Source organism: Akebia trifoliata, chromosome 2 (genome assembly GCF_017979445.1).
Source record: "Akebia trifoliata isolate Shusen 1 chromosome 2, ASM1797944v1, whole genome shotgun sequence".
Taxonomy (NCBI): domain Eukaryota; kingdom Viridiplantae; phylum Streptophyta; class Magnoliopsida; order Ranunculales; family Lardizabalaceae; genus Akebia; species Akebia trifoliata.
Window position 1 is genome coordinate 8,575,629 of NC_141376.1, and position 22,280 is coordinate 8,597,908.

Consider the following 22,280-nt stretch of genomic DNA (forward strand, 5'->3'; position numbering starts at 1 on the left):
TTTTAGACGTACGAACGCCATTTTAGAGCAGGAGAAGGGAAGCTCGTCCTCCTGCGAAGAAAATAGTTCAATCGAGAAAAAGCAGAGAAGTCTAATCATCTATTTTCTAATTCTCAAAACCCTAATCTCTCAATCTTTCTCTGCAATTCTTGTTGTTTGATTTTTCTGTTGGTTCTTCAATGGGGTTATGGGAAGCTTTCCTCAATTGGCTTCGAAGGTAAGAATCTCCCTCTCTCTATCTGTCTCTCTCGAATTTAATTTCATCATATTATGTGTTTAAGTAACAAATATTAAGATTTAAATGGATTCGGAATTTTTTATTTATTTTTTAGTTTAAGAATAATTTCTACAATCATTTATTGGGTTTAGTTACTGTTTTGAGTTTAATCTTTCACTAGAAAACTATTGGTGGACGGAGTTTCATTCAATTAGAAGAGAGAGATGCAAAGGCAGTATCTCTGCCTGCTTTTTGTGCATTTTGAGGAATAAATTAGTTCGATTTCTTGATCTATGTTCTTTCCTGGGTGGATTTCAGTTTTTCTGTACTTCATCTATGATAATCACCACTTCATCTATGATAATCACCACCATCAACCTAGGCCTTATCTCATAATTATGTTGCACGAGTATGTTTCCTCGATTCTATTTCTTTTTATCACCATTGACAAATATAAAGTTGTCGATAGTTGTTTGTATTAGTTTGATAATCATTGATCCTATCAGATTTGAGTTGTCGATATTATTTAGAAGATTTACTGAATTGTGGTCGGTACACCCAAATCTTTGGGACAAAGTTTCAACGATGATGATGAGATAAGATTTCTTTACATTGGGATGTTGGAAAATATTACTATCTGAGGAGACATTAAGAATAACTCAATATAATATAGAAAAAATATATATGTAATCTTGGGGATATAAAGAAGAACTAAAATAAAAGAGGAAGAAAATGTTTGGGAAGATCGTCTATTGTTCTTGAATTTTACTAAAATATTTTGTTGTTCATTTCCAACGTTTAGCAACCATTTTAGTGTATAAATTGATATTAATCGATTTACATGAAAAGGGAACTTTTTGTGCAAGGTGGTGAAATTTCTCCTAGGTTTTCTAGGATAATTTCTTGTGCAAGGTGGAAGGAAGAGGTTCCCTTGAAAGTTTGATGGAGTTGCCAACATAGGCATATTTATGAGAAATGCTTGGAGAGCTTTAGATGTTTCTTTTGTTTGCTTTTGCTACTAGTTTGCTGTTACATCATCCATGGAATGCCTATTCAGGATACATCTTTTATTTTGGTCTCTATTGCAGCCTTTTCTTTAAGCAAGAAATGGAGCTTTCTTTGATAGGTCTTCAGAATGCTGGAAAAACCTCGCTTGTGAATGTCATTGCAGTGAGTAAATATTTAGTTGAATGATCAATTGATAATGTTTTTGTGTGTGTGTGTGTGTGTCACCAAAGCTAAGATGTGTGCTTCTGGATTTCTTTATAGACTGGTGGATATAGTGAAGACATGATTCCTACGGTATGTAATTCCTCTTTGCTGAGGTGTCTAGACTAGCTTTAATTGTTTACTTTAGTGGTGACTCTTCTGGTTTTAGAATGTGTTATTCCTTAATATAACAACTTTTGATTACATTTTATTTTATTGTCTGCATATGTTATGTCCAACAGGTGGGCTTCAATATGCGGAAAGTAACTAAAGGGAATGTCACAATAAAGTTGTGGGATCTTGGAGGTCAACCCAGGTTTCGCAGTATGTGGGAGAGATACTGCCGTGCTGTTTCTGCTATTGTGTATGCATCCGACCTGTTATTTGACTTTTCTTGCCTAATGGATAAGCTTGTTTCTAATACTATTCTGCAGAGTCCTAACAAAAGCTATTTCTTGAATCCAAAAACTTTAAGATGACCATTGACGCATTTTAAGTTGTTAACTAGTATCCTCGTTCATTGTCAAAGACTTCTTGTTCAATATAGTACCATTGTTCCTTGTAGGATTGGGTTAGTTTTTTGAACAATATAATGGTGATGGAGGATGTTAATAGAGTTGAATGGTGAAATAGGATCCATGTTGCAGATCCTGACATCTGAGATTAGGTATAGATGATGTTGATAATGAAGAAATCCAAGCTCCGGGGACTATAGATCTGCCTGCCCACTTTGTTATATTCATGAATTGCATTTATGACTATTCAAGTCATGAACCAGAGTGGCCCTTATACATGACCTAGTTCAAAATCATATATAATGTATACAAGTCATGAACCAGAGTGGCCCTTATACATGACCTGGTTCGAAATCATATATAATGTATTACTTAAGATTCACTAATTGGATGGCACTTGTAATATTTTATTAGATGGGGCTATGTATAAATATTCAGAACTAGTATTGCCTCTCATCCTATGGGACTCCTACACTTGCACTACTCTTTTTTATTTACTATATTTCTTCTCTCATTTATTGCCACCACTATACTATAGGTTTATTGAAGCTTTTAGTATACGCCTGATTTTAGAAGCTATTTCTAATTTCTTATGTTGAACTTATGAGGGGAAAGGCATCTTGTTAATTCATAGGAAATCCTAGTCTTCTATGAGCATCCACCTTAGTTAATTCTTTGAAGATTCTTCCTGTGGGCTCCAGTTGCTTAACCATAACTTTCTTTAGCACTTGCATGTTTGTTTTGGTTTGGTTTCATTCCATACCCAGTGAAGACTATTGCAATATTTAGTAAGGCTTAGAACTGATTTGATATTGTTTGTAAACCTAATCTTATACAAGCTAACAGTGTAGCTGATCCATCACCCAAAAATGGTGTATTTAGATCTTTTTTATGTATTGGAAGCGCCTTTAGTTTCCTTTTATTGATATAATTTAATTCTATCGATAAAAAGTGATGAAAATTGCAAAGATGGTAAAACTAGCAAAAGAAAATGGATTCCTTACTTAAAACATTACTTTATCTAAAACCATGCACTGGTGGCCTTCCTTACCCAACCAGATATTCCTGTAAGCTTACACTTTGGTAGGCCATCTCGGATTCATGGGTTGGGAGATGTTTCTCCCTTTGCTTTGCTTTCTGAATATGCTCAAGATGTAAAGCTACAAATGGCATTTCTAGGATGAAATATCCATGAAGATCAGAAAAAGAAGGTAATATAACACTTCTTGCGATACCCAATACCCACATTGAAGTTGGGTCCAACAATGATCCTCGAGGAAGGTTCTTGGAGTTTTGGTTGTGTCTACTTTTCCAGGGTAAATCATTTTCCCTATGCAACCATACAACCCTTAGTAATTAAATGATGTTTCATCTACTGCATATGTACCATTTTATCGTATGTGAACCTCATTTCATGGCATGCTACCATTTATGATGATTCAACAATTGTAGGGCTTGATTATTTCCTACCTATTGCAGTTATGTTATCGATGCTGCTGATCATGATAACCTGGCCATCTCAAGAAGTGAACTTCACGACCTATTGAGCAAGCCATCACTGAGTGGTATCCCCTTACTGGTGCTGGGTAACAAAATTGACAAGCCAGAAGCTTTGTCCAAACTTGCTTTAACTGATCAAATGTAAGTGGAGATGGCTTTTTCTCTCCTTCTGTAACTTCTGTTTCACAATATTGATAAAAACCCATCATGCCTCTTTAAATGGATTGTCCTAAAAAGCAAAAAGAAATAATTTTTTATTTTCTAATCATCTCATTTGCTAAAATTTTGAAAATCCCAAGCCGACCCCATCCAGATATAATTTGGAATCCTTTTGGAAACAATGGGCCTTACCATTAACATCTGTAGTAAAAAAAATTGGTGCTAAGAAGTTTGTGCTGTGCAGGGAGCTCAAGTTGATTACGGACAGAGAAGTTTGTTGCTTCATGATTTCGTGTAAAAACTCGACCAACATTGACTCTGTTATTGATTGGCTAGTCAAGCATTCCAAGTCAAAAAACTGAGAAGATAAATCTTATCAAGTATGGAGTTTCTGTTACTAAGATTTCAGAACACTTCCTTGGGGTTGATGGTGGTGAGATTTGCTCTTTTAACCAGGCTTTAGATTGTTCGACTATTGTCTTTTCTCTATTATTTGGCTTTTTTACAGTAAAGGTTATATTATTTCCTTCATTTTGGGAGAACATGTGGGATTTTATGGTGCTAAGCTATTTCCCTATCAGTGTTATATAGAGGCTTTGGATTCTTATGTATCGATACTGATTCGTATGAATAGAGTTGCTTCTATTGCATCTGCAGAATTTGGGAAGAATTCTGATGGTTACGTAATCTAATATAAAAGATGAAGATGGTGAAACATGAAAGAACAGCAAGTTTTAAAAGCAATTTCAAAGGGGAAAGTAAAACATTGACATGTCAGAGGGGACATCTTTCAGGTATTTCTCTCGTTATTTCAGGACCTTCAATTTGATTATTTCTTTTAATTGGGTTGTAATCAGTCTTCGTGGATTATGCCCAAACAGTCTTAGTTGACTCTCTTAGTTTATAATCTATTGGCGTTCCTCCTACAATTTCATCCAGGCAAAATGACAAAGAGAAATAATCCTTTTACCCTACACAGAATACTGAATTTTTCTTGCAAGTAATGGCAAATATTGTACTAGAATTGTGAAATACTGATTTTTGCCAATTTTTAACTCAGCGTGGAAACATCACAAGAAGAGGTTTCCAATATTAAGCAATGGAAAGTGATTAATGAAGATTAAAAAAATATATTTAAGTGAACAAATTGACTAGCTTCTCAGAAACAATTCCAATCACAAGGAGCCTTGAATTTATTGATTTTTTTTATATGCAGAAAACCCTTTCTCATTATTTGGAACAATGATGCCAGTGGATTTGAGTTAGGAAAATGCTGAAATGACAAAAAGAATTTACTTCGATTCTCATAAGTGACACGTGGGATGTGCACATAACCATAGATGTGTTTCCTCATGATACAAGTAAAAACCATCTACGGTTATGTATGCATGTCCACGTCAGAATTGTGAGAATCACAGTAAATCCTATGTCACCCTGCACAACTCTTTGAGTTATTTTTACTTGATAGAAATAGCATTCTTATCAAGTATTGGAACCACATGCATGGTTGGAAAGACTCGAGAAGCAATACATGGGATGGATGGATGGATGTGATGGAAGAAAGAGAAAAAATTAAGTCAAATATGAGAAATAGAAACTTTAACTGTTTATTTTTGCAGCATATTCTGCCTTGAAAATTGAAGGAACCAACCCCAACAATAACAATGACCAAAATGTAGCATTCACTAGGAATAGAAACTCCAGCCAAACAAACCTATTTGATTAAAACAAAACCTCAGTCTCGTGAGTTTTAAAACCCTTTTTGATGTCTCATCTCGTTCAAGTGCGAGACCAAGTCGGTTCAGACAAGTTTTCCGATACATATGAGTTCGTCTCATTCAACAAAGAGAAAAATGAATCATGATTTTAAATCTTGTTCAATATGTTTGACTTGCCTTTCAGTCTCATTGGTGGACTATAGGTCAAAACATATCGGACAAGTCATCTTGGTCTCAGTTGAGATTTATAACCATAGTCTCATCTCAACCAAGTTATCTCAGTTTCAATCATGGTTTTAAAACTCAGTTTCGTGTCTCGTCTTGTCCATGCTAAATATCGAGTCGTCTCGAACAAGTTTTTCGATGCATTTGAGCCATCTCGTTCAAAATTTTGAAAATTGAATGTGAGTTATTAAATCCCGTTCGAAAAATTGACTTGTCCGTCCATCTCGTTCATGCCTCGAGCAATACTTATCAGTCTCGAACAAGTTTTGAAATCATAGTTTCAATGGTAATAAGATGAGCACATTAAGAAAATCAGTAAGGCAAAGTGGCATCAACACCATGATTTTCCTGAAAGTTGATTTGACAAATATCATCAAAATCAGAAACCCAAACAAGTAATCATTATTTTTTTATTATCATAAAAGCAAACAAGAATAATCTTATCCTATCATCTGTGCCGTAGGGTTTCTGCTACATCTTTGAATCAAAATCTGCAATTTCTACTTTCAATAGAAGTAACGGCATTCAAAATTCAAATTCTTCAATCAAATAAAAAACAAAATCTTCTACAAAAAACTTAAAATCATTCTAACACAACCGTAGCTCCCAATTCCTTAAGCTTCTCCACAATCGGATTCGCCTCTTCCTTCGTAATCCCCCTTTTCAACACAACAGGCGCCTTTTCCACCAAATCGTTTGCTTCTTTCAATCCCAAATTCGTGAAAGTTCTAACTTCCTTAATGATCTTGATCTTCGTCGCCGCATCAAACTTCTCAAGCTTTACATCGAAAGCCGTCTTCTCCACTACCTTCGTATTCGCCGCAGCAGATCCAACTCCAAATGAATCAGAAGACGAGGAATCAAGACCAGAGATCGCAGGTCCGTATTTGTTTAACCCTAGTTTACACCTGAAGAGGATCGAGTAATCGTACCTTTCGAGCTTATCGAGGGAGAGAAGTTTGTCTTCGATTGACTCTCGACTCTCGGTGCTGTTGTTGTGGAGAGAGATCGATGGAGGGGTTTGGTGTGGAAGATAAACCTCAGTAGGGATCGAGGAGGGATTTTGGTGGATATGGAGGGCTTTTTTTTTTTTTTTTTTTAGTTTATGATTTTGGTTATTCAGGTTTGGAAATGAAAGCATCGTTGTTTAATGTTGAGACTTGAAAGTACTCTATAAGTGAGAAAGACTGAAGTTTCAGTGGGCCTGATCTCTGTAACCCAATTTGGCCCAGCCCAAAATTTAGATAATGGATCTAGAGTGTATACTCTTGTTTGGGTTTTAGAACTGGTTCTTAGAATCTAGTTGAATCCAGTTTGACTTGAGAGAATCCGACCCGACTCAAACTAATATCTCTTCCCAACATGATTTTTAAACTCGGCCGAGACCGAGACCTAGTGCCCAAGTTAACTTGGTATTTGAGAGGACCGCGTATCGTGATATAAACGGGTCGTCTCGGATGATATTTCGATTATCTCGGGTGATACGAACGAGACAACACAGTAATGATTTAACTCAAGTTAAACGAGACGTATCAGACGAGATTTTCAAAATCTCATCTGAGTTAATCGATACAAATGAGTTAAACCCTCAACCCTTAATTCTTTCACTCATAAATCGATTTTTTTTAATTTTATATTTTTTTGGATTCATTTTTTTATAGGAATTATTTTGAATTTTTTTTAGAATTTTTAAATGGTTAAAAACTATTGTCTCAATGTCAAAGGAGACAACTCAAACGAGACGAGACGTATTGTCTGAGTCAACTTGGTATCAGAGCTAAACGAGACGAGACGTAATACCAAGTTTAAAAACCATGCTTCCCAACCGTTTCAAACCTAAATGTTCATAAATTTAAAAAAGTTTGTGTTTATTTCCCTCGAGACTTTAGGGTGTGTCATACCCTTGTTAAGTCCAGTGACCCTCTTATATTCATAGTTGTTTTCCTCTCTAACAAATCGGTACTGAGAGGAAGAGTGAAGGATTCGAAGTCTCAAGCGCAAAATCAATATACTTTTCCTAAATAATCAACTCTACTCACACGAGCTATGATTTCTTAAGTTCATGTGAATTAAAACCTTGCTAAAAACTTGAGAGAAGCCCACCCACCAATATTGCACAATGAAGAAAGGTGCACAGACCTGACATTCCTTAATCATCACAACAAAGAAGTTTTTATCTCGACACGTTTCATCTGATCCCTAGTTGATATGACCTTACCTATATTTACTGGCACCAGAGATCCCAAATGTATAAATAAGTAATTATCGAAGAAAAATAAACATAATTTCCATTATTTCTAAATTGAATTCCTATCGTATGTTCGACTAATTTGATCGTCATAGTATTTTCTGCACACACTTAATGTGGTTAAGAGGACCACCATCACTCTCAGAAAGAAGATGAGAGAGTAGAGAATATTGATCAAATAAAAAGGACCCCCCCGATGTCACCATAGAAATCTTAATAAATGCTACAATAATTGTAGGGTGAATTACTATTTCCTGAGCTGAAAGTGGGGTTTTTTTTTTAAAAGAGTCGTGCTGGGGTGACATAGGATTTATAGTGATTCTCACAATTCTGACGTGGACATGCATACATAACCGTAGATGATTTTTACTCATATCGCGAGGAAACACATCTATGGTTATGTGCACATCCCATGTCAGACTTGTGAGAATCATAGAAAATATTTTTTCTCATTTCAACATTTTTCTTTTTTTAATTCTGATTCACAGATCATTTTAATTGTTAGAACATGAATAATCACATTTTCGTTATAAAAAAAAATTCAGAACAAAGTGACTATTTTGTAAGTTTAAAGTGAATCACTTTAAACTTACAAAATAGTCACTTTAAAAACCTCCGAATTTGTTATCGTTCATGTTTTGATAATTAAAATGAACAGTGAGCCCGAATCGTAAATGCAAATATATTATATCAGAATAAATGGGACAAATTGACTCGGTTTTGATTATGGCCTCCGAGTCCATTCCAACATCTGAGTCGATTCCACTCATTCGAGTTTTTAACCAGTAGAAAGTTAGAGGCTAAGAGCTGTTAGGCACTCATTTGACATCATCAATGGAGTAGGATCGAAGTTGGCTATCATGATTACATTGAAGGACCCACGTGTCATTCCATGTACCAAACATGAGCAATTATCACCTGTATATCTGTTGTAACAATTACACTAGATGCCATGCACGTGCATGGCACATGCAGATGCAGATAGAGAAACTACTACCATCACTTAACTTCCAAGGGTCCCACTTAGTTGATATCTCACACTATCTTTAGATATGGTTATAGGAAAAGACTTTGATTTAGGTCAACAATCTAGAACAAAAGAGTCAACCCATCAGTCGGTTCTTGGATCACAAAACCGACGCAGGCCCACAATACATCTGTTTCATGATCATCCTCTCGCATTGTCGCCATAGCTGGACCACAGCGTATCTAGCTGAAGAGTACCGTAAATGTTATACAAACCCATTATTTTCTTTAAGAGAGAGAGAGAAGACAAGCCAGCTAGGAATTGGATCATGAAATGCTGGCAATCAAAACCCCGGGCCCACCATGTTTTCATGTTTTTCTTCCTATACTAACTGCCTGAAACAATTCCAGTTTTGTAAACTGCTACCGAGTACACGTGGCACACATGCAGGATCCCAACCACCCAATATAAAAAAATTGCCCTTTTCGTACTTAAAACCATGGATGATTAGAGAATCAATCGGTCAAAGAGAGCCGTATGCAATTTAAAACGGTAGCACGGAATGCACGAAATAGAGAACTATTAACGGCTCCGTTTGAAAAGAAGAAGAGAGAGAAATGAAAGAAAAGCAAAGGCTGTTGGGATTGGGATTGTGGGGGTGCTTCAAATTCGGACAAAAATGATTGTTAAATTCCACTCCTTTTGATTATCTATAATTTTGCTTCCTCTCTCCGCAATAATCTTCAATCCTCACATTTCTTTCTCTCTCTCTCTCTCTCTCTCTGTCTGTCTTTCTCACCTCCTCTCATTGTTTCTTCCTCTTTGAAGAATTGTGAGAGATTTATATTTTAAAGACAGAGAAGTTAGTTTGGTTGAGGGGATTTAGTTGTTCTTTGTTTGTTTGGGATTTTGAAAAGCCATGGCATTTGCAGGAACAACCCAGAAATGCAAGGCTTGTGAGAAGACAGTGTATCTGGTGGATCAGCTCACAGCCGATAATCGAATCTTTCACAAGGCCTGTTTCAGATGCCACCATTGCAGAGGAACTCTCAAGGTATTAATATTATGTTGGTGGTCCATTTACGTTCTCGGTTTCAATTGGTTTTTCTTTCTTAATCTGTTTTTTTTCTTTTAATGTTTAGTATAGTTGTTAAATTCTTTAACTAGGATTTCATCACAAATTAATATGACCATTTAATTCTATCTTAGAGTCTAGATCTATATGTTTTGTCAAGGCACGTGTCAATGTATCATCAGATCTTTCGATTGTTGTAACTTCTTGTCTTTTTGTAGTCTTTTTAGATCCTTCAACTTGTATCAAAGCGCTTTTTCTCACTGGGTTTTATTGAAAATTCCTAAACTATCTAAATTGACTTTATTTTTTTTCTTCTTGAACAAATTTCTATCATAATCATCTATAGTTTTAAGTGGGTTTTTGCTAATTTTGATGACCCAATTAAATAAAACTCAAGACTTTCAAACTAATATGAAGTTTCAGCTGTGGTGTTCGTTTTTCATCAGATTCACTCCTAAGTGTTCTTCCTAACAAGATCTCTTGTAAGCAATCGATTGCTATCCGATCCCTGGTTTTCTGCAAAGTCTGATCATTATGGGTGCCTATAATAATTGATCCTTTGTTCCCTAAAAACAATTCTGAAGAACTAACATTGTCGTCATCAAAACCTTATTCCAAAGATTTGTGGTTGGCAAAACAAATCTTGTTCCTCCGTTCAATTATGTCCAGAGCCATGTCTTATGTTATTGAAAGTGTGTTCTTATCTGCTTTTAATATCTCAATCCATGTTCTTTTGGGCCTTCCAAAAGGACTCAATCCTTCATTCCTCTATTTTACCTTTTTTTTTTTTTTTTTTTCCGGCTGGGATAATTATAATTCAAGCAGATCTGACATCGGTTATTGAGTTCAAAATTTCTCTGTTTCGATGTCTCTATTCCCATTAAAACTAACTGCTTTAACTCATGCTTTGCTTCTTTTTGCAGCTTAGCAACTACAATTCCTTTGAAGGAGTTCTGTACTGTAGGCCTCACTTTGATCAACTCTTTAAGAGAACCGGCAGTCTGGACAAGAGTTTCGAAGGTAACACTAACAACAAATCGTAATACACTCAATGCATTGCTAAGTTCCGGGTTTCTGACTTTTAAACTTCTTTCAGGAACGCCAAAAATTGTGAAACCAGAAAAACTCGTAGATACTGAGGTAATATGCCCTTGGAATATAGATTCTTGCATATCTTTGTTTCATTAGATGTGTCTTATAGCACATCTTAGTGAATGGGTTTATCGATGGTAAAGTTATGATAATCTGATTAAGCTCTTGGGTCATGAAGGTCTCCCTGGTGGGTCCTGACCCCTCCATCGAACCAAAAACTTCCCAGAAATTTTCAGATCTCCTTAGAGAGGCCTAACAAATAATGGGAATCCTTCCCTACATGCCACAAGTTTGATTCCATTTTCTGTAAAAGTTCATAGTTCTTCCTCCTACTAATCTTGAACATGGGTTGCCTTGAACAGAATCCTATAACCAACAAAGTCTCGAGTAAGTTTGGGGGAACAAGAGAAAAATGTTTGGACTGTAAGAAAACTGTGTATCCAATTGAAAAGGTAACAATCGTCAACTTTGTGATGATGCATATAGATATAGAGTTCACACATGAACATATATCGGTAATAATTGTCTTCTTTTACAGGTAACAGTGGATGGAAGTATATATCACAAGAGCTGTTTCAAATGCACCCATGGAGGGTGTGTTATCAGCCCATCTAACTACATTGCACATGAGGGGAAGCTCTACTGTAGGCACCATCACATCCAACTATTCAAGGAGAAAGGAAACTACAGTCAGCTCGAGAGCGATCACGACAAACAAGCGGTGACAGAGAATGTAACTGCAACAGAAGTTGCTGCCAAGTCCTAATTTCCATCTCTATATAGTAGATATCTCTTAAGAGTGTTCCCTTATTCATCTATGGTCTGATACTGTTTTTTCTTCCCCAACTTATAAGACTGAATTGTTATTGATGTTTGCGATTTAAATTTGTCGATTCTATGTGTTTTTCTGCATTGGGTTGTTATGTGAGATAGTGGGGAGCTCAGATAAGATGTGTTATGATCTTTTTGATCATCAAGAATACTGTGGTGATTTTTCTGAATTTAACAGTTTTCAATTCTTATTTGGGTTGCTGTTGATTTTGAATAAACCTTAATGATCCATAATGATTTTGTGATGTTCACCTCTTATTAGGAATATAATTATACACTGATGGAATGGGAAAATGACTATACTACCCTGACTCTGCTATTATTTAAAGTGAACGTGCCGCAAAAAAGATAGAATCTTTAGGTTGATGACCCAAGTAAAAAGCTTAAACCTAGAGGTTGAAGATGATGGATATTTTTGGAGAGAAAAATCAAGATTTTTTGGGTTGAGGATGACAACCTCTGTGTTTTGAAAAAGATGATATGCCCCCGACCTCAGTCTCGTCTCTAGACTAAGACTTAAGTGCCCTCGTCTTCAACCTCTAGTCAGATACCTTTGATTTTTCTCCCCAAAATCCTTATCTCCAAGCTCTTCAACCGGTATGAAAAATTATTTTAACTATTCATCATTATCTTCAATCCATCGTTTTTAACCTCACCTTAAACTTTTATAGAAACTATTTTGACTTTTCTATCCAAAAATTCCATCATCTTCTACTTCCTTAGAAAAACCTATCTCGTTTTATAGGTTTGTAGTTTGAAGTTGATAGAATTTTAAGGTTGAATGTGAGCGTAAAAGATTTTCACAAGAGTTTGGAGATGAGCGGGTTGAGGAAGAAAAATCAAGGATTTTTTTTTTACTAAAGATTAAATGTAAGGGCATTTAAATTATTTTATTAATCCAACAAAGAAGATTGTGGTAGCAATGGAATTGGTTTGTTGAATACTATAAAAAAAAAATTATAGCAATAATAAAAGTAAATATTGAAATAAGTAAACGAGAATTAACTTGAATGACCATGTTACCATTCTTTTACAATACTATTAATCATAAAAATAAGATTTTAAGAGTATTATAAAAAAAATTAAATAATGATTAATTTTAAAAATCTATATAATAAAACACAATTGTAGGTCTCACTCCAACTATAATTACGGGGTATAATTTTAAAATTTTATATAATAAAACACAATTGTAAGTCCCACTTCAGCCTATAGTTACGTTCATTTAGTATGATCCAAACTATTCACTACATTTTTCTCAACCCCCTTCAACTTTATTATCTTTCCTCTCCTCCTCCTTCTCTTTTTCAATAATATTCTTTTACTTTTACTATCTTTCATCTTTTACCCCCTTTAACTGTTGTCCCCCTCCCCCCCCCCTCCCTTCCCTTCCCTCTTTTTATAAATATCCCTTCGATTTTAATATAAATCTTTTACCTCTTTTTTAATGATACCCTTCTAATTTTACTTCATTTCCTCCGATACCTCTTTTAACCCATTTATTATCTTTCCTCTCTCCCCCCTTTCTTATCACCTCTTCAACTTTCATTATTTTTCCTCTTTTACCTCAACCCCCAACAAGATGTCCATACCATAAGCACCAACAAACTCCAATTTATCCATCAATACACGTCATTGCAAATATCTCAATGAGAGTTTTTCTATTAAAGACTAAATAATCGTAGTTCTGTAAATTGGGTATGCCCCCAATGCATGTGGGCTCATTTGATTGGTCTATCATAGAAGATCTTGTGAGCAATGTGGGGGGAAAATCCAAATTGCCCATTGAAGTTAAGGGTTTTGAAATCATTCTAGAAAACAAAAAAACCCATTTTTGAAGGAAGAGAGGAAAACAAAAGACAAGTGATTGACCAACGAAAGGTTAAGAGAGGAGAAAATAATCCATCTGCATGTTGATAAAGCAAATAGTCATTGATAGTAATGTTTCTTCCATATATATCCCTAAAAAAGTATTTCAATTGTTCTTGGTGCTATAAAGCAAAGGTTTTGTTATAACCATTTAATGATTATTTTCATGAATAACTTTTCAAATATTTGTAATATAAATGTGTGACTGAACAATTACAACAAAAATCCTTATTTTTTGTACTAAAAAGACAATAAGAATAATATTTTAGGTATATATATATATATGATGTCTTGGACATATGGCATGTCCGATGATGAAGAACCAAAAAACCTTATCGCCAAGATCTGACAAAAAAGAAAAACATTTTTTGGACAGATGAAAATGTTAATAATAATTGTGAAGCTGATTCTTAGATTTTCAAAAGTAGTTGGCATGGATGAATCTTGCATTTAACCACATATACAAAAAAAAAAACTATCAATATTTACAGACGTGTTCATGGGAGATGAATCATGTGAAAGTAGACCTTGAGCAGTCTCCCAGCTCAACAATCTGCAAAGACAACCTGTTTGAGAAATCTCCCTCATGCATGGACCATCTGCACACATTTGTAAAAGATTCCAATACAATTAAAAACCATAGAGAAAAAGAAAGAAAGTGCAACTGCAAAAGATTCCAATAACAAACAAACAAAAAAGTTATAGCCTGGTGAGAGACCAGTATATTAACATAAGATTAATGTACATATACATATATATCTACATAAGATTAATGTACATATACATATATATCTACATAAGATTAATGTATAAAAAAATTTACCAGCTTTGACGTGTTTCTATTCTTCAAAGTCATCATTGCTGCATCGGCAAAAGCTTGTGCTACTTCTGCATCAGCTTCTGCTGCTTCTGCTTCCCTCGCTGCCTCTTCAGCTTCTGCCATGGCAGCTTCTGCTTCCGCAACCGCTCGAGCAGCAGCTACAGCAGCCTCCTGTGCAGACATGTTTCGCATCTTTGCAAGCTCAGCATCAATTTGGGATTTTGTAAGAATTTTGATATCTTCTTTTTCTGCTCTAGGAGAATCCCTCTGTCGTCCCTCCAGGAGTAGCACCCCAGAACTCCTTCCTTCAGAGAAAGAAGCACTTGGTGCAATCCTGTACTTGCGTTTTACCTGTTAACAATGGAAAGTTCCATCATAATGATCCAAAACACGAATACAGGATCACAATGAGAAAAAAATATCAATTACCCTAGAGTAGAAAGTAAAAGACAAATCACGGTGGTTGGTCAAAGTAACACACATGTCATCCCAGTCATCCCATACATAAGTCTTCCATGACAGGACAAGAAATATCTAGTCTACTTTTATCAATTTGAATGTATATTTAGCCCTTTTATAAGAAAAAGAAGATCATGAATAGTATTTTTGGAATCTTAAGAGTTTGTGGGCTTTATCGATTCAATAAGATTCATGGGCACAACTGAGAGAAAAAGGAAAATAACTTACCTTGATTAATTTTCCACTCGCGGTCAAACCCTTTAATTTTGATGACAAGATCCTTTTGAAGTTTGGAGGCGCATTGTACAGATCCTACACAGAAAAAAAAAAAAGGTTGAACCCATTTAAAAAATGCTGCACATTTACTCCTGAGCTGAACGTGCATGAGGTTTTCTGTATGTTGCAAAATGATCCAACAAGGGTTCTTGCAGTGTACTTGGGCTTAAACATTGAACTTGACAATTCATGAGGGTCTATATAGTGAGTGTGATTTACCATGAATAGCCTAGAAGTATTCTTGGTATGTGAAAGCCATGCAGTTAGAACTAGTATAATTTTTATTTTCTGCATATACGATAGAAATTTCTAAAAAATAACTTCGAGATACATAAGAAATGTACATACCTCAATGTACATAGCAATAGCAGTCTTGTTGGATCCACTAGGCTCCTTCAATTTGGTTATAGCTTCTAATATAAGATTGTCCAGCCTATAAACATTAAAAGGAAGTCCACATAAGACGTTAAGAAACATCACAATATGCTCATAAATGCACCCTTAGGCATGGATACAGCAGAAGAAATCAGTTTCAAGCAATTATATTTCTTATAGGGAATGCTTGAATACCGTATTAGCCTTTCACGAAGTTTTACATATTTCATATACTCTTTCACAATTTTATACTTCGTCAAGGATTTGAACTGAGAGAATATACCAGAACTAGATCGACCCAACCCTTAAGGGATTCAGAATCAAAACAAAACTAAGAACATAAACTACTCATAAGTAACAAAGTTTTGAACCATCCACACATCAAAGTTTAGAAAATAAACATGTAACATCCAATAATGAGAAATGAATAACCTTGAAATAGATTTTTTTGGACCAGCAATCTGCAACAATCCACTAGAAATTGCCAGAGGCTTAGCATCAACAATTTCCTCATCGCTTTGAACTACTGTACTAATGGCCCACTCGTTTTCATCATGTTTAAGACTGCTATGTTGACTCCTCTTGAGTGCTAACCTGGCCTTCTCACGAGACCCCCATCCATTTGCTGTCACACTCATGTTTCTCCACTTGTCCTATCCAAAGTTGAAACATACACATCTTATCAGCTTCGGAGGATAAAAGTCAGGAAGACCACACAAGACTGGGTTTTTTTTTTTAAGTGAAATTTTATTGAAAACAACACAAGACTGGTCTTAGCAGGAACTGTTATTTGGTATGTCATATCCACAGTGTTGAAAGAAAGAACTAAAATCTAGCCTAAGCAAGATTCAACATCACTAAAAAAAACTCATGGAGTTGGGCTTAGAGCCATAGCTCGTTTGACAATTGCAAAGCAACTTTGAGGTCGTGGGCTCAAGTCCAGCTTACCCATAAATAAATAAACTGATGGAATTTCCTTTCGAAGAGAACTAAATTTGCTTATTCAATACATGTTACTGATACCTTGAGATCCACATTCGAACGCAAAGACAATACAACACTGAATTCTGGGTCTTTAAGTATTGTGCGCCATTTTCCTGCCCCATGCTTAACTACGCCAGCTTTAAGGGCTGATTCTTCATCTGATGTCCACCTCTGCTTAGGAGCGCCCATTAACAGGAGAAATGAAATCTTTTTAGAAGAACCTGAACATCTAAACCTCGTGCCCTGTATCAGTAAATCAAAGCAGATAAATCACAAACAAATAAAACAGGATTTCTCATAAATCTTCTGATAACTGAATGGTTCTAGGGACAACTTCAGCTTAATGAACAACAACATTTTAATGAGAAAGACAACATTTTAATGAGAAAGAATAATAATGGTAATAATACTATTATTAACAATTTGAAGCTAAAATATGAAACAAAACAACTAAAATTCATCTCATCCACTAGTTCACTGTTATTTGTCAAAATCATGAAGGAGAGTAGATTTCCATCTATGCCAGAACTCAAAACATCACTCCAATAGATGCCGAAAGATCATCATGTTCCTCAAAGTTACCGACAATTTATCCAAATAGCAAGACAGAATTATATCCTAAAATGAGAAAATCATCCAGAATAAAATCAAATGCAAAAAAATTGAAAGCAACAAGATCTAGAAAAACTGGACTGAATTTTGTAGAACAGCGAGTAAGCATGATTTAGGTGAATGGTTCCTAACATAGCTTCGGTTTGAATGTAGAATAAATGCAGCTCCTTCATACTGAAATATGAAATGGGGTCAACCTCTTTTGTCCCAAAGGCGGGGTTTAGTTATACAAGGCAGTTGAGATGGCAGGTCCAAATGGGTCCATTTATTTCACCCTCACTCATATGAGAAGTTTCAGACCAGTAGTACACGTGACGAGAAAAGGCTTTTTTCTCTGCCTTTCTGTTTAAGCAAGTGTAAATTCAATGGCTGCTGATCGTAAGGGGAGACTAATACATGGTGGGAGTATGAGCATGGTGAGAACAAGGGCAGGTCCATGTGACAAGTTCAGAGGATCTTCTATAAAATGGATTGAGGCAAGTGAGAGCCCTTCTAAGATGTTTGGCACAGCAATCCGGACAATCTTTTTCCACATAAATTGCGAAAAATATGTATCAAAACCTAAGGCTTTCAGAACATTTAAAATGATATTAAGTTTTTCCCCTATGATCAGGTGACATAAATCTCACTATTTCAAGAATTGAATAAGTTGTGTAATGGTTTATTGTGTGAGATCAGGCACTTACATTTCAATTGTTTATGATAATACCATTTGCTATGCCATACTAGACTGTTTTATGTTAGATGTTATCTAAACAGATGCCAGTAAAATATCCATCCATGTAACCTCCAGTTTCCTTGTAACCTAGATGAGAGTTCAGCATGATCCTACGTCACACTCAAATGCCTATAAATGCATAAGTAACTGGCGCCATTTGTAACATCATATACATCACTTCCGAGACTAATTATCCACCCAGACTCATGAATATGTGATACCAAGTCGGCACATAGTGCAAGAGGAATTCGATAAAATCCAATATTCATATAGCATAGACCACAGACACTGTTGCATTCCTGATTTTGGAATTGTCAAAGAAAATGTTCTGTATTGATCTTCAGTTAGGATTTTATTCATTATTTACGATGATTTAAGAAGAATTTCCTGCCCCAGTGGTTGTTTTGACCACTCTAAGTAAACATAATTAAATTATATCCTTCATTGGAGTTGGTCAAGTTACCCAGATTCATTAAGAACACGGTTCAAGGTCATATGTGTGACCCAATCATGGATCAAAAGTACAGGATTTGTGAGTGGAGCCACATGAGATTTTTTTTTTTTAAAGCGAGCAGGTTAGTAGTTAGTAATTAATAGGTGTAGCCGTGTAGGCGGGTTTGCAAATCAAGTTGTGGTATCAAAACTCATAGGCTTTAACCAACTTAGCAAGTTGTGCAGGAAAATTATCTTCATCATTGTGAGGACCTAAACCACCACAATTGAGGGATTTTCTTTTCAAAAAATATTCGACTTTATTTAAAAAAGGAAAAAAACAGCTTTTTTTTTTAATCCCACCTCAAAAAGTTTCCACATTTAACCATAACAAGATAGCAAATAGTCAAGCAAATAAGGGATGAAGAACTCATATAAATCACAGCAAGGTCACATGGTCAACAAGTATTGTAGTCAGGCAATATTACAGGATATGAGAGGTTGCCACATTCAAACCATCAGAACTCTACCGTTTACTAATTCTTCCATGCCTGGAGAAAGAAATAAATAACAATCAGTGCAAAAGTTTTAGTCCTTCATAGCAATAATAAATAGGGAAAATAAGGAATAAGGGAAGAACATTATATGCTTGTCACCAATGATCTTCTAAGAATATCAATCAAACTATATCTTCGACAAGAATGAGTTGATAATATGGATAACAGGTAAAATAATATGAAGCAATAGAGAGACTATGTATCTTAATCATAGATTAGTCCAAATCCATATGGTAACTTTGGGCACTGAGAACAATCGTAAAAAGTAGCATGCCCTTCCAGAATGTTTTGGTAGAACATTCTGGATTTACCACAACCGGCACAAAACATTGACCCCAAAACACTGAATGTTTCAAATTGTCTCCGAATGTTTTAGTCTCAATAGACCGTCTCAATTTTTCACTTGACCAAATCATTGTATCAAAATGAAGTCTTAAACCTTGCCAATAACTATAACATAAGCAGGGGTGATCATAATCTAATACCTAAGATATATATAGGAAATCTTAAGGTAGCATAAACTTCCTGATCATAGTGAAAAAGAGAAGTTAAGTAGCAGCAAGGATAGAACATGAACCTACGTAAATTTAGTTAACTACAAAACACAAGGCCTGATTATGACCGAACGTTGTAGATAGGGAGGAACAAGGTGGTTCTCAAAGCCATTAAAAAAACATAGTTTATGAAGAATCCAACTAAGCCAATCGTATGAATTAGTTGATTAGTTTCCACCGAGATTTGGCAATTCTTTATAAGAGCATATAATCTTTGGACTATATCTCACATAGATCGCCTACTTAAGCACCTAAAGCTTAAATTTTTACAGGAACAATTGTTTTTTACTTACTATAGACCCATATGCACATTTATAAACTTTTATACCGACTCAGAATATCTTACTTGGCCGAGATAGGAACGAAACATTGGAACATTTCAAGATTCTCTCTATCAAGAGAGTCTTGGTTTTTCTCTTGGCCGAGAAAATGCCTTGAGATGAGAAGCTCATAACAACTTAGCATCCATGAGTAAAATAATCAACTCACTTATCAAGGAAAAAAGTGCACATTGGTAAGAACCAAGTACTCAGTAAACAAGATCTAAATAAAAACATGAAGGGTGTGCATTGGCGATCTTTGTACATCAAAAGCCCTTCTTAGCTTCCTTTCTTTTCTTTTGACCTTAACGTAACTACATATCATTATTTATATCAAAGATTGAAGTTTAACAAAATAGAATTTTTCCTAGAGTTTGTTGGGTTTCACCCCTGATAGATTTTCCCCAACCCTATCTTTATCATGGTTTGAGGATTCATACAGATAATTTCCTTCAAATTTTGGCTGATTCCTCCCATTTGCGTGTCTTATGTGGAATCCCAATAGAATTGCACACAGCTCCAACACACTAATAATTAAGAAAGAACCCTAAATTATGAACTGTAACGTCAGATGATGATTGAAGCGGTTGATAAGCCATACAAGTTTTGAATAAATTAAGCAGAAAAATTGTTACAATTATGTCCAAAAAATTCCATATATAATTAAATAACACTAAATTGTATATACGAACCGTAAATTCTACAGTTGTGAGGAGATTCAGAAAGGCAATTGGCAAGAGAATTTTAGATAAACAAATCGATTCAAATATCTAGAAGATTACAGGGGAAAAAAACAAATCAAGGTCCAAATTAGAGAAAAAATAATTCGAAAAAAATTACAACTTGAAATCCAGAAATGATTATCGAACATAAAGGAGACAAGTTGAGAACGATTAGCAATTACTTGAGAGGAATACGAAGATTCACCAAAATAGGGATCGTTTCTGCCAAACGCGGGAGCGAGATACATATAGAGAGAGAGAGAGGTGTCTCTTATATAGTCCCCAAACGTCGAACCAAGCACATGTGGGTTCTATGACGGTACGGTATGGTTCATACGGGGTTGGATATACAGTGAGGACAAATTGTTAATAGGGTTTTTAATTTGCCCTATTAGAAGCGAAATTATAAAGGCACCCCACGAATTGATAAGGGCAATTTGACTAATTGAAAAGTGGCGAATTTAATGTATGTTTTACTGTTACTAGAACACCCCATGGAAAACATCAAATGTCGACATTTAGAAATCGACACATATAAAAAATGGCAACATTTTTATGTCGACATAGAACAAAAAAGTCTTGTTTAATGTTGACATTTATAATTGTTGACCTTCAGAAACATGTCGACATTAAATTATCAACATTTTAAAAAAAATATTGGGTTGCTTTCATTTTCTGGGTTGCCTTAATTGCAAATCCAATAATATTAGGGTGCCTTTTATACATAGGTGGCCCTAATGATTAAGTGGGGTGCCTTTATGTTTTCACAAATAAATATATAAAATGATATTTGAAGTGTTAAAATTATAATTTAAACTTAAAAAATAATATTGTTCACATTTATACACTCTCAAATTATTGATGTAAGAAAGAGGGGTGTTTTTTAAATAAATAAAAAAATCCAATGACATGATTTTGTATGAGAAAAACACTTTGAACACTAACAAAGTAAGATTATAAACCTTACTAAAAGTTTTTTGATCAAATGAATGGTCATGCAATTCCAAATTTCTAACAGATGGATTTCAAAGTCGCTGCTATGTGGCACTCTCTCAACCACACAACTACAGAGGATCCGCTCCCATTCTAGAGCCTCGTTTCTAGAATTAGAATTTGATGATGCCTTTGCTAGAGATCAGTACAATTTTCCTAGGGATTTGTTTTCATATGAATCCCAAGGGATATATTCTCCTATATGCCCTATTGATTTGATGGAATTTAACCTTAAGTGTCTGTCCACAATGGGCTAAACCCAAAAGATTGTGAGGCATATTTTTGTTATTTTTTTTCCTTATGTTTATTGCTTGACCAATCATAGAAGTCTTGGCGGAATTTTTTATTTTTTACTTTTGAAAAAAATGTACTAAAAATTTGTTCTCCAAATAAAAAAAACCTTAAAAGAAAGGTGGATTCCATGGTAATTTTTGAGTTATGTCTTCAATTCCTGATTGGTGATTTTTGGACTATGTTGCAGACAATCACGAAGGTTGAGCTCAGTTTTCTATTAAAGGTCTTTGTCTATTTTACCCCTAGGAGTTGTATATATAGGTTTCCTTGTTTTTGGGATGCCCTAGAGAAATTGAGAGTAGCTGCGTAGTTGGAGAGATACAAGAGATAAAGAAAGATTGTAACTTGAGTACTACAAAAAGTACTTTAGGCATCACTCTCATTTTTATAATCGACATCAGTTTTTGTAAAAATGGACGTCTAAAGTATAATTTTCGCTGGGGTGAGGAGTTGTGTGGAATTTTACAATACTTTAGACATCGGTTTGTACAACACCGTTGTCTAGAGTCAGTATGTAATAAGTAATATTGTGGTTCCAA

The 22,280-nt window shown here is 35.1% G+C and overlaps 3 protein-coding genes across 7 annotated transcripts; 2 read left to right on the forward strand and 1 right to left on the reverse strand.

Moving 5' to 3' along the window:
* On the forward strand, positions 1 to 4,492 carry LOC147409335 (ADP-ribosylation factor-like protein 8a). 3 transcript variants are annotated; one of them, XR_015173395.1, is made up of 7 exons: positions 1 to 217; positions 1,306 to 1,387; positions 1,487 to 1,519; positions 1,669 to 1,790; positions 3,421 to 3,582; positions 3,845 to 4,033; positions 4,235 to 4,492. XR_015173395.1 is itself a non-coding variant. In XM_086427726.1 (6 exons), exons 1-6 carry the CDS (start codon positions 180 to 182, stop codon positions 3,960 to 3,962), a joined length of 555 nt encoding a protein of 184 aa, XP_086283852.1. In that variant the 5' UTR covers positions 1 to 179; the 3' UTR covers positions 3,963 to 4,207. The 3 variants fall into 3 exon arrangements, 1 of the variants encoding a protein (XP_086283852.1); XR_015173394.1 differs by having other exon boundaries at positions 4,258 to 4,492; XM_086427726.1 differs by lacking the exon at positions 4,235 to 4,492 and having other exon boundaries at positions 3,845 to 4,207.
* A 4,919-nt stretch (positions 4,493 to 9,411) lies between these two features.
* Positions 9,412 to 11,949, forward strand: LOC147409336 (LIM domain-containing protein WLIM1-like). Its single transcript, XM_086427745.1, has 5 exons — positions 9,412 to 9,812; positions 10,757 to 10,853; positions 10,930 to 10,973; positions 11,288 to 11,377; positions 11,464 to 11,949. The coding sequence occupies exons 1-5, from the start codon at positions 9,678 to 9,680 to the stop codon at positions 11,689 to 11,691; spliced, it is 594 nt and encodes a 197-aa protein (XP_086283871.1). The 5' UTR covers positions 9,412 to 9,677; the 3' UTR covers positions 11,692 to 11,949.
* Positions 11,950 to 14,008: 2,059 nt separating this feature from the next.
* Positions 14,009 to 20,801, reverse strand: TRB1 (telomere repeat binding factor 1). Of its 3 annotated transcripts, none has more exons than XM_086427766.1 (8): positions 20,637 to 20,790; positions 18,790 to 18,852; positions 16,579 to 16,782; positions 15,988 to 16,208; positions 15,529 to 15,613; positions 15,133 to 15,216; positions 14,449 to 14,796; positions 14,009 to 14,224 (listed from the first exon to the last, which is right to left on the reverse strand). In XM_086427766.1, exons 3-8 carry the CDS (start codon positions 16,726 to 16,728, stop codon positions 14,210 to 14,212), a joined length of 903 nt encoding a protein of 300 aa, XP_086283892.1. In that variant the 5' UTR covers positions 16,729 to 16,782; positions 18,790 to 18,852; positions 20,637 to 20,790; the 3' UTR covers positions 14,009 to 14,209. The 3 variants fall into 3 exon arrangements, with proteins under 3 accessions (XP_086283892.1, XP_086283899.1, XP_086283884.1); XM_086427773.1 differs by having other exon boundaries at positions 20,660 to 20,789; XM_086427758.1 differs by lacking the exon at positions 18,790 to 18,852 and having other exon boundaries at positions 20,637 to 20,801.
* Positions 20,802 to 22,280: the final 1,479 nt, after the last annotated feature.